The sequence below is a fragment of the Limanda limanda genome, chromosome 2 (genome assembly GCF_963576545.1).
Source record: "Limanda limanda chromosome 2, fLimLim1.1, whole genome shotgun sequence".
Lineage (NCBI taxonomy): Eukaryota > Metazoa > Chordata > Actinopteri > Pleuronectiformes > Pleuronectidae > Limanda > Limanda limanda.
This window is the reverse complement of record NC_083637.1, coordinates 31,069,109-31,082,057: the sequence shown is the minus strand read 5'-3', so window position 1 is coordinate 31,082,057 and position 12,949 is coordinate 31,069,109. Positions and strand designations below refer to the sequence as shown.

The 12,949-nt window shown below is 41.8% G+C and overlaps 1 protein-coding gene and 1 long non-coding RNA gene across 2 annotated transcripts in view; one reads left to right on the top strand and one right to left on the bottom strand.

The window, feature by feature from the left end:
• The window catches only part of mtus1b (microtubule associated tumor suppressor 1b), a 61,636-nt gene that overhangs the window by 29,567 nt on the left and 19,120 nt on the right, over nt 1–12,949 (bottom strand). The window contains exon 4 of the mRNA XM_061085672.1: nt 10,498–10,671. Within this exon, the coding sequence (XP_060941655.1) occupies nt 10,498–10,671 (174 nt within the window). The remainder of the gene's footprint in view (nt 1–10,497; nt 10,672–12,949) is intronic.
• On the top strand, nt 3,358–4,586 carry LOC133022508 (uncharacterized). Its single transcript, XR_009683013.1, has 3 exons — nt 3,358–4,025; nt 4,145–4,238; nt 4,330–4,586. It is a non-coding gene; the product is annotated as an uncharacterized LOC133022508 (long non-coding RNA).

The window sequence follows — 12,949 nt, the reverse complement described above, 5'->3', positions numbered from 1 at the left end:
GTTTTTCTCTCTACCCGCTTCCACGTCTTTTGAATTTCATGCTGTGACAGTTACTCATCTGGTACAATTAACTATTGTTGTTCTCTACCGTCCAACAGGTTCTCTGGGAGATTTTTTGGAGGATTTAGACATCCTCCTGTCAAACTTCCCAGAATATAGCCCTGCACTTATCCTTCTGGGTGACTTTAACATCCAGACAGACAAGTCAACTGACCTATTACTTTTACTGTCTTCTTTTGCTCTCTCACTGAGTCCTTCCCCTCCTACTCACAAAGCCGGTAACCACCTTGACTATATTTTCACCAGAAACTGTTCAACATCTAACCTCACTGTAACCCCACTTCATGTCTCCGACCACTTCTTTATCTCGTACACTCTACCACTATCTCAAACTGACAACCCTACCACATCAACAGACTCTGTACCTGTCCGTCGCAACATTCGTTCCCTCTCTGCTGCCTTTCTAGCCTCCTCTGTTTTATCAGCCCTCCCTTCCACTGACTCTTTCTCACTCATGCATCCTAACTCTCCCGCAGACATTCTCCTTTCTACTCTGTCCTCCTCTCTTGACTCCCTCTGTCCTCTCACGTCACGATAGGTCCGCAAGTCCTCCCCAGCTCCGTGGCTGTCTGACTCAGTGCGTGCCGACAGAGCCACTATGCGAGCATCAGAAAGAAAATGGCGGAAATTTAAATACCCGGACGACCTGCTCGCTTATCAGTCTCTTCTCTCCTCTTTTTCTGCCTCTATTTCTGCAGCCAAAACCACTTTATACAAAACTGCAATTCAATCCTCATTTTCTAACCCCAAAAAACTCTTCTTCATCTTTTCCAACCTCCTTGACCCCCCCAGTCCCCTTCCTCCTTCCTCCCTTCTACCAAGCCACTTTGTTAACTACTTTACAAGAGATAGATGACATACGCTCTTCATTTTCTGATCCTCCTTCTATAACTACATTTCCATCATCTTCATCTTCACCCCCTTCGCTCTCCTCTTTCACCCCTCTGTCTCCCAATCAAGTTCTTACCTTGGTAACCTCTGCCCCTTCGACCACCTGCCCCCTTGACCCCATCCCCTCTCACATTCTACAGTCTATCGCTCCTGACCTTCTTCCTTTTCTCACCCATCATATCAACACTTCCCTATCTACTGGCTGTTTCCCTAATTCTTTGAAGGAGGTAAGAGTAAATCCTCTCCTGAAGAAACCCACCCTTGACCCGTCTGCAGTTAATAACTACAGACCTGTCTCTCTTCTTCCATTTGTTTCCAAAACTCTCGAGCGTGCTATCTTTAATCAACTCTCCTCCTATCTTAACCACAATAACCTTCTTGACCCTCACCAGTCTAGTTTTAAGGCAGGTCACTCAACTGAGACTGCCCTACTTGCTGTCTCTGAGCAACTTCACACTGCTACAGCAGCCTCTCTCTCCTCTGTCCTTATCCTTCTAGACCTCTCTGCTGCATTTGACACAGTGAACCACCAGATCCTTATTTCCTCCCTTTAGGACCTGGGTGTCTCAGGCTCTATTCTCTCCCTGCTCTCTTCCTATCTCAATGACCGCACTTATCGGGTATGTTGGAGAGGATCTGTGTCTGAACCTTGTCCTCTCACTACTGGGGTCCCTCAAGGTTCTGTCCTGGGTCCTCTCCTCTCTGTACACCAACTCTCACGGGTCTGTCATTCACTCGCATGGCTTTTCCTACCATAGCTATGCTGATGACACCCAACTAATCCTCTCTTTTCCCCGATCTGAAACACAGGGAGAAGCTAGAATCTCTGCCTGTCTGACTCTGACATCTCTCAGTGGATGACTGCACACAAACCTGCAAATTAACCTTGACAAGACTGAACTACTCTTCCTTCCAGGAAAAGACTCTCCCATCCATGACCTGACTATTAACTTTGACAACTCTGTGTTAACCCCCACTCAGACCGCTAGGAACCTGGGTGTGACACTCGACAGCCAACTTTTCTTCACTGCCAACATTACTGTAACAACACGTTCGTGTAGATTCATGCTGTACAACATCCGGAGAATACGTCCTCTTCTCACTCAGAAGTCAGTGCAGGTTCTGGTCAAGGCCCTGGTCATCTCAAGCCTAGACTACTGTAACTCCCTCCTTGCAGGTCTACCTGCTAGTGCCATCCGACCTTTGCAGCTCATTCAGAATGCAGCAGCTTGACTGTTTTTTAACCAACCTAAATTCTCTCACACTGCTCCGCTCCTCCGCTCCCTTCACTGGTTACCAGTGGCTGCCCGCATCCGCTTCAAAACATTATTACTTGCGTACCATGCTGTGAACGGATCAGGTCCTGTCTACATCCAGGACCACTGCATGAAAAGAAGCGTTTGTGTCAATCTGTGTCGCAGAGAAGTGTTGGCACATCCTTCGGTTAACGACTTTCACACGTATCTGCAGGCAGCAAAGGAAACGCTCAGGGTTCCTGCAGTTGTCAAGCCTGTGAGCTGTTGAGATTTGACCCCCCTGCTCCAACTCCTAGAGGACGCTTTCACATGCAAATGACAATGCTCTGAGCTTCACAAATGCAAATCAGTTTCCCTGAGAGCAGATAACACACATGTGTAAGAGGCACCAACAAACTATCTGGCTGAGTAAACCAGGCTTAAAATAAATATTAAACCTGAAATTTTAAATTGTTCTTAAGTAAGTAAGTGTGCTATAATGAATTATATTGTATACCACGAACAAAGGTCAATGCAGTCAAAAGAAATGAAACAATGCACTTTATTTCAAATTTTTATTGTCATCCAAAACAATCCTAAATCTCAACAACTGTACAGAGTGGCATGATTACAGTCACTTTTTCAATTGTGCTGGTTAAATGCACAGAGGATTTGTTAACCACACCTCTACCAGCAAAGAAATGGTGCTGGGTATGATCATCTGTGTCCTGTAAGCTCCAAACTTCTACTGGCTTTCCATAAAAATATCTGTCCTCCCAAAATACTGGCATTAAATTCACATGTCAATGGCAAACTAAGCTGTTCCATGAATTATAAATGGTACCTTTTCACCACTACTTTCAAAATTGCTATGAAACATTCATTGATTTAATGATTTATTTTTTCAGTGTAATATTTAATCCCCCATGGACTGCACAGTGACAAAACACAGCAGCCGGCTGTTTGGCTACAACATACATCTCCACTCAGTTTGATTATTATTTTAAATATAAAGAAGACACAATATAGAGCTTAAATTCCTTCATAATTTGAACTTCAATTGTCTAATTGTTGTTATTAAACTTTCTCGGTATTCCATTAAAACAGTCAACACTTTTATCCAAAGCGACTTACAATAAGTGCATTCAACTATAAGGTTACGAACACAGAACAGCGTGAATCATGTGTGTAAATGTACTAAACACCACAAAAAATAAACCTGGCCTCAGTCACATGCTCATCCCATATGAAGTAACCGCTGCTCACGTCACCCGCTCGAGTCATCAGCTGATGGTGACAGTGACAGTGCAGCAGCGTCGAGTGTCCCGCAGACAGGAAGCGGGTCGTGTTTAGCTTGTCCCGTACGAGTGACTCTGTCTTCGGGGTAAATAACTTGCTGAAGTCGACGCGACGCTTTTCCCTGGAGGAGAAGATGAGTGCGTGTGGAGGCAGAGCCGCGGGGCCGGTGTGGACGAGTCGAGGCGGAGAAGACGGGCGCACAGTCCCTGAGTTAAGGTGAGAGCTAAGCTAGAGACGCCATGCTAACCACTAAGCTAACCCTACATCTGAAAGCATGTCCGCCACTCTTTGGGATAGCGAGAAAGTTGCTATAATACGAATACAGCATCGAGTGCTGGAGCAGATCTAGTGCATGTGTAAATATGTATGAATTACTTAGATGTAACAGTTTGTTCTCGTTAAGTTTTTTCATCAACGTGACTTTTTTCTGTATGTTTTCACAGCCTCAGCCCCCCCCCCCCACACACACACAAACAAAGAGGCGTTAGGCTGAGACGCTGAAAGTCCGGATTTAAAGTGCAGAAAATTAAGCCATTGAATGTAAGTAACTGTTTATGAATTGTTTTGGTGTTTTTTTGCTGTGGATCTTCCAACGGTGATGCAGCGCGGCTATTTCCGTTTATTAATAATAAAGTCATGTTACATGTGTTGTTTTCCAGCTGCCTGTCCATGACGTACAAAGACACACTATTAGCCAGTATGATCCGACCAGACCTTACATCAGCATTGAGGAGTAGTCGGAGAAGAAAGAGGGTAAGGTTATATTCATTAAATAATTTTCCAGTTACATGTAAAGGTGTATGTTGTCATTGAACTGTGCTAATTTTACTGAATGTGTTTACAGCTGATTGAAGCGGGACAGATGACATGGATCCATCCTTCCACAGCCAGGAGCGCACCGACCTGTGTCCCACACTTCATATAAGACTGGAAGCTACACTGATCTCACAGCTACACACCACAGACGTCTACACACTGGAGAAGATTCAGACAGAGTCCCACAAAGAAGTCATGACCCAGAGGCTGCAGAGAAACATTTCAAGCCTCATCTGAGTTTTTGTACAATATTTTTGCTGTATGTAAATAAAGCTTTCACTCCACATATACCTTGTTCACATTTGTTCCCTGTACAATATGTTCACCTATAGCATCACATGAATGTTTAGTTTTAATTAACTGCAGTGCTTTTGGTAAAGGCTTACTTATAAATAATAATAAATATTACTATATACATTTTTATTATAAATATTGTGTGGGAGGGGCTTACCCCACGTGCGGAATGCTGTGACCCCACGTGTGCACTGCAATGACCCATAAGGTGACCAATAGAAACACTTCTACCAGCCAATCACGAGTGACATTAGTTTCAAGGGTCTGTGGTATCCTCCAATGGTGAGTAGAGAGAGGTTCTAGCCAGCGGCTGGACTCCGATTCATATGCTAATTAGATCACACGTCGCGATCGGTCCGCGAGGCTCAGCGAGCCCCCCCGCGGCTCTCTCCTTTGTTCTCCAAATCCCCCTTAAGGTCCGCAAACGCCGATAGACCCACCTTGTCTTCACTGGCGAACGCCGAGGTAACATCATGGAAACAGTTGGTTACAGCAGGGGATTAGGCCTGTCCGTAGAGGTTCACTGTGACAATAATACTGCTTTTCGTCTAGTGGACATGGTCAAACGTTACACCCCAGCCCGTTCACTCCGCTCTGCTTCGGCCAATCGGCTCGTTGCTCCTTCACTGTGAGCTAAACACTCATCAAAATTAGACTGTTTGCTGTCCTGGCTCCTAAATGGTGGAATGAGCTCCCCATCGACATCCAGGCATCAAAAAGTTTACACATTTTCCCCCGCAAACTAAAAACATACCTCTTCCGACTATAACTTGAATAAAAAAAAAAATACTAACAATTTTTTTAACTAAATATTTAGTAGCACTTAAATGGCACTTACTTATAGCACTTTATAGTTTTGCTTTATTTTTGAAGAAATGTTACTTTCTTGATATTTTTTGTTCTTGGTTTGTACCCTCGGGGTTGAATGCAAAGTCGCTTTGGATAAAAGCGTCAGCTAAATGAAATTTAATGTAATGTAATGTAATGAGCACAATCAATCTGTCATAATCATAAGGATATGTACCAGATTCCTTTAAAGTAGCTGTAATCAGACCCCTTCTCAAAAAAAACACCCTAGACCCGGGGGTTTTAGCCAATTACAGACCGATATCCAACCTGCCCTACCTGTCTAAAATCCTAGAAAAAGTTGTAGCCAATCAGAGAGTTTCTCCAGGAAAATAATATATATATGAGGGCTTTCAGTCGGGGTCTAGAGCCAATCACAGCACAGAGAAAGCCTTGGCAAAAGTCACTATGACCTTTTAATAGCTTCAGATCAGGGATTTGCATATGTCCTCAATCTGTTAGATCATAGTGCAGCATTCGACAAAATTGACCATCAAACTTTATTACAGAGACTAGAACAGTTAATTAGCATTAAAGGAACCGCCCTAAACTGGTTTAAATCTTATTTTTCTGATCTCTTCCAATTCCGTGAAAATTAACGATGAGTCATCTGTGCTCACCAAAGTTAACCATGCTGTTCCAAGGGGCTCTGTGCTCTGCCCAATTTTATTCTCATTATATATGCTTCCATTAGGAAACATTTCCACTGCTATGCGGATGACACCCAGTTATACTTGTCAATAAAACCTGAATAATGTAATCAATTAACTTAACTCCAAGCATGTCTCAAGGACATAAAAACCTGGATGACCAGCAATTTTCTCTTATTAAACTCCGATAAAACAGTGTTTCTAATACTTGGCCCTAAACACCTTAGAGATACATTATCTAATGATATGGCTGCACTAGACGACATAGCCCTTGCTTCCAATGAAACAGTCAGGAACTTGTGAGTGAAACACAATTCTAGGAACGCCTTATTGGACTTGCGTAATATCACTAAAATCAGACATGTTCTTTTTCAAAAAGATACAGGGTTAGGGTTAAAACGAGTCCACGCCTTTGTTACATCCAGATTTGATTATTGTGATTCCTTATTATCAGGCTCCAATACTAAGTTGTTAAAGACACTGCAGCTTGTCCAAAATGCTGCAGCACAAGAACCAGAAATAAAGAGAACACATTTCTCTTTTTCTAGCTCACTTCACTGGCTTCTGGTTAAATCTAGAATAGAATTTATAATTCTCCTCCTCACCTTCAAGGCCCTTAATAATATAGCACCATTATACCTCAAAGAGCTGATAGTACCATATCAACCCATTCAGGCTTACTTGTCGTCCCCAAAGTCTCTAAAAGTAGAGTAAGAGCAAGAGTTTTCAGCTATCAAGCTCCTCTCCTGTGGAATCATCTCCCACTTTCAGTTCGGGAGGCAGACACCGTCTGTACATTTAAGAGTAGGCTTAAAACCTTTCTTTATGATAAAGCTTATAGCTTATTGAGCTGGTCCAGGACCTTGCCTTGGATCTGCTCTGAGTCATGCTGCTATAGGTCTAGAATGTCGGGGGACACACGACTCATGGAGCTTCTCTTACCAGCTCCTCCTTTCTGTTCTCAATCCTTATCACATCAAAGAAATGAATGTCTCATCAATACTGGTTACTGACTTGACTTCTTCCCTGGAGTTTCTTTGCCTTATCGTTCGCAGATCCAGGGCAGCGGCTGCGGCCACATCATGGATTATGATCAGAGATCGTGATCGCAATGGCGGACCCTGTATCGTGTTGGCATCTGATAATGGTGGTGGACCACGATCAAGGGGGAGGGTGACGGTGGTTCCTGATGGCGGCATTGGATCATGATTGTGGAATATGGTGGGATCCGATCGTGATGGTGGATCTGGATCGTGGTGGCTGCTGACCATGGACTAGGATTAAAACAAGACTGCTTGATATAAATGGTAATTGGTTTTTGTATATATATAGCGCTTTTCTAGTCTTGATGACCACTCAAAGCGCTTTACAGTACAGTTTTACATTCACCCATTCACACACCCATTCGTACAGTGCATCTATTCACAGCACTTTGTTATTCTATGGGGGGCCATTTAGGGTTCAGCATCTTGCCCAAGGACACTTCGGCATGCAGATGGGTCAGACTGGGGATCAAACTGCCGACCTTCAGGTTGGAGGACGACCACTCTACCCCTCAGCCACAGCCGCATATACAATATGTCTACTCAGATACTTATAATAATCCATCAATTAATTTACTTTCCATTATGCTACAAAGTGTATATTCTAAGGGGAGAGGATGTCACACCTTGTTAAAGCCCTATGAGACAAATTGTGATTTGTGAATATGGGCTTTGCAGATAAAATTTGATTGATTGATTGATTTTTATCATCATATGGCAGCGTTTCGAAGTAGGCATCATGGCTGGCTGCACTATCTCCCCTCTACTGTTCACCATGGCAATGGAAGTTATAATTAGAGCTTCAAAATGGGTAATAGTTGGCGAGGAGCCAAATTCGGGGTCTGATTAACACCAACGGGCCTACATGGAGGACATGAGAAACCCTGACCACAACAACCATTGCAGGGGACGGTTGCAAGGGAAACTTGAAGACACCATCACATGGACCAGAATGAGGATCAATAATGGTGATGAAGCAAATGAGAGAAAAAGGCTACGGTATTCAGACATGGCATTTGAGGCAGAGCAGCGAGGGTGGAGAGCAATAGTTTGCCCTGTGGAGGTTGGCTGCAGGGGTGTCCTTGCAACATCCACCATCAGGTTGCTCAAATATCAGGGGATCCATGGACAGGTCCTGTGCCAGACCATAACAGAAACATCACACACTGCATAACGCTGCAGCCACTAACATAACAAACTGGTGGTATGCATTAATTAGTGCGGCAGAACGAAACTTGTCCTATGTTCTAAAATGGGAAGCATTAAGTTTAAAAAGGCAGAGGTATTGATGTCTTATCTACTGAGTGGGCCACATGGCTTTCATTGTATTGCCATACAAGCCAGTAGCCAGTCAGATTTACCTTGAGCCTCAGTGTACCCTCAAGTTCGGCCTGTATCATTGATTAAAAGGCAAAAACCCCGGATGACGCTAAGGTGCAAAGGGACTTAATGTCCCTAACATCTGCTCGTGGCCACTTTACACCTTCTTACATCTACTGGCCTTGGCCTTGGTACTTAAATTGTGCCGAAGACCTTCAAACGTACGAGGGATATTCAACAACTTGTCCTATATTCTAAATTTATGGCAATATTCAAGCCAAAGCCTATGCAAAAACATTGTGCTGAAGTAACAGCTCCTCTGCAAAACTTATTGTTGAACTGAAAAGCTAAATATTGTGCATTGAACAGACATTGCTAAAATAGTAAATATGAACCTCCTAAGTGGGTTTTTAGGAAGATACCGGGGTGGTAGATCTCGACTTAGGTTTGAATTTAAAAAGTGACCTTAGGCTTGAAAAGGTTGGTGACCACTGCAGTAGAAAATGGACGTTGCTCTTGTTTTGTTACTGTAAAGGTCTGAATATGGGCTTACTCTAAATTTAGAGGCGACGTGTTTGACCATGGCCCTGACTCCTGACAACGGGAGGTTGAAATACTGTAGGGTGAATAACTGAAAACACTCATGTTTAAAAAAGTTTTATCAGCACCAACTACTACTACTTTTAAAGACCAACCAACATCATCAAACCCTACAAGCAAAATATAAAATCTTTTCATGCAAGAAAACATCCAAAATACATATTTGAATGTTTATTTTTCTAAACTTTTTGCAGGTAGATTTCAATCACAATCCATATCTTTAAAGGCTTGTTTTTCCAAAATGGGTTCTTTTCTCAAACTCTAAACCAAGAATGTCCTCCTCCTCAGCAGTACTTAGATAAATTAGCAGTTTCGGTGCTGTCAACATACTAAAGGTATTTAAAAGGGGGTTTAATAATTCTCAGCTTTATTGAATGTTTTCATGGCAGATTGATTTCTTTATGGTTGTTGACAATGTTTTCTGATTTATAAAATAATAAAACCAGATCGTCAAAATCTATTTAATAGAAGCTATGGCTCTGATATGTCATCACAATGAAACAAGAATCTTGAACCTAGCCTTCTCCAATGTTCAGATTTCTGTTCTGCAAATGTATATATCACACATTTAAGAAGATAATGCATCATTTGAGTATTTAAACATAGAATTTCAGAAAACTGGTAATTCAAAGAAATATAAGATAATTAACTGGGGAAGTTGCATTAGTGATTTCTGTCAGATCTGTTACTGGTTCACATGTCATGCTTTCACCTTAGCAGTTTTACTGAGTCTTGATTTTAGATTTAACACAAGCTTTTGAATGTTTCTCAAGCTTTGCATACACATTTTTAAAGGAGTTTTATCAGCAACAAGTACTGACACCAGCTTTTAAATAGCTGCATCATATAAACTCGTTTATAAAATAACAGAACAAAAGGCAAAGGCATCATCCCGGTTTGGCGCTAAGCAAAAAGTTGTTCTGACAACGCCTCAGTGTTGTATAGTAGCTGTAACAATGCAATACAATGTTTGTCAGTGTCATGGTTACACTCTCACACACACCATATCCTGTTGCATGTTCTATGTCACTTCCTGTTGTTCCACTTGTCTTTGTTTTAGCTGATGTCTGTATATTAGGTCTGTTTCTTCCCCTTGTCCAGTGCCAGTGCCAGTCGTATTCTACGCAGCATTCCAGCGATCTCACCAAGTCTTATGTTTTCTCGACCACGTTTGCCTGGATATTTTGACTTATTTTTCTCACGTTTCGGATACCTTTCCCTGGTGATTTTAACTCCCTGTGTATCGAACCCTGCCTGGTTTATTACCAGACTACTTATTTTTGTAAAAACTGAACTCTCTCTGCAAGTTGTGCTATTGCGCCAAGGTCTAGAACGAAACCTTATAGTGAGGCTAATGTGGTCTTTAGACGCTGACATACAGCCTTTTACACACTAACATCTAAATTTACACAATAACATCAACAGCCTCTCTCACATACTCACCTATACTGTTCAGCTGACTTTTTGCAAGTCTTGCTAGGCCACTTCTCTGCAAGGGATACTGGGAGTCCTGTTTCGTCAAGCCCTGATTGGCAGAGGGAGCAGCCTTTGCTGTTGTCTGACTGGCAGCTGTCGTCTTGCCTGTGTTGTGGTTAGTGGCTGCTGGTGCCTTCAGCCCTGCAGGGAAAATGCAGAAGAAGTCAAAGCCCATTGCAAAACCAAGGTGATTTTTTATCCGTCTCTAAACAAGGGATGTCACAATATGAAATATTGGTGCCACAATTATTGTCAGAGGAAATATCATGGTTTCACGGTTTTCACGATTATCGATAGTTTAGAAAGAAAAATACACACAAATCTTGTTACAGTTTAGGTGTCTACAGTTGTGAGAGTGAGTCCAGCCATGGGCGGCTCTTGGCATAGGCGACACAGACTGTTGCCTACGGCGCAAAATGCAGAGAATGAGCTACAAGAGGCTGATTTATCATAACGTGATACATGCAACGTTATCTCGATATTTTATATGTATGGTTTTACAGCCTGATTCTCAGCTGGAGTCAGTATTTTTGTATAACACTCTGCTCCGGCCCTCTCTCACTGTGTTCTCTCTGTTATCTGTGAATAGGATCACAAGTATTGGCCCAGACAGACTACACAGCAGAAACAGCTGCATGTCGCTTTTCCTCAAGCACAAATGAAAGGTTCTTGCCAACTTGTCCCTGTTATAGGTGGAGGTTAATGTACAGTAATTCACATCTTTTGTTAACATGTATTTCCCCTCTAGTATGTGCTTTACGGGATAGGTGTTTTACCCTTTGACCCTATGCTTTGACCAGCATGCGTGGTGTGTTGTTCCTGGGTGGAAATGTAATGGCAGCTTCCATGTGTTGCAGTTGAAGAGTTGAAAGAAATAAACTGTAAAAGGAAATAAACGTTGTGTTTATTAAGTCTAACACTTAACTGAGGCCATAAGTCATGAAGTGAGCAGTGGGGGGGACATATTATTATTGTTAACACACAAGATGAATTTGATTGTATTTTGCTATTTAAATCAATGTTTAATACTATATTGTAAGTCAAATGTGTGCTTGGTTATATAAAGATGTTTATGTGTATTTTATATAACTATATATTTTTTGATGGTGTTTAACACTGGCATGTTGTATGATAATGACCCTCTTTGCCATGTTACGCTTTCAGAATCGATTGACAGCCCTAATACAAATACATGTAGGCCAAGACTGTGTATTCGGATTAGACTGGAATTATGTCCTTATTTGGTAATATATAATCATATAATATAATAATAATAATATACAGTTTAATCATCAACATTGGTTCCTTGTCACACACAATAAAAATAAACTTAATTTATAAAGCACTTATCAAAGCTGATTTACATAAAATAGAGGAAAATATATATATATAATCGGCAACAGAATAAAAACACAATAAATCATGTATGAAATGTAATGCAGTGGAAATTAGAACACCAAGAAAATACAATACTATATCAAAGTTTTAAATTATGGAAAACTGATTCAGCAAGCATGAGCTCCTCACGCAGATCGTTCCAGAGTAGAGGAGCCCTGACAGCAAACGCACGGTCACCCCTTGTCCTGATCCTTGACTCATGAACAACCAGCAGGTTCCTGCCTGAGGACCTCAGGCTGCGCACAGGCTTGTTAGGGGTTAATAATGTGGTTAGGGGCCAGGCCATGAAGTGCCCTAAAAGAAATCAATAAATCTTAAAATCAATCCTAAAACTGACAGGCAACCAGTGTGAGAAGCTAGAATAGGAGTGATATGCTCTCGTCACCTAGATTTAGTTCAAAGCCTTGCAGCAGCATTCTGTACAATTTGGAGCCTATTGACTGTTTTTTGCTTAAGATATGTTAAAACACCATTACAATATTCAGGCCGTGAAGAAATAAAAGCATGTATGATGATTTCAGTGTCTTTAAAACTCAAGATCAATCTGATCCTTATTTTATTCCCGAGATTGTAAAAACGTGTCTGAACAAGTTTGTTAACATAGCTCTCAAAGTGTAGGCTGGGATCAAATATGACACCAAAGTTTTTGGTGACAGACGTAACTTGATGGATAGATGACCCAGAGATGACTGAATTTGGGAATGTAAGTGATTTAGGCCAATAATGAGAATATCAGATCAGAGTTTTCAGACAATGTCAGAGTTCAAATATTATTATTTGTCATCCAGTCCTAAATATCTGCAAGATAGTTAACTAAACAGGACAGGTTTGTAGGGTTGTTGGTCTTCACTGGAAGATATCATTGTGTATCGGCTGTTATTAGCAAACTACTGACTGGTATGGTGTCCTTATTTGGTTATAAACATCAACATGAACCTGTTCTCACTCCCCTCCATGTCACCTGCTCTCCCTACCCTGACAGCATCCTCCTTCTCTCCTTCTCTCTCTCTCTCTCTCTCTC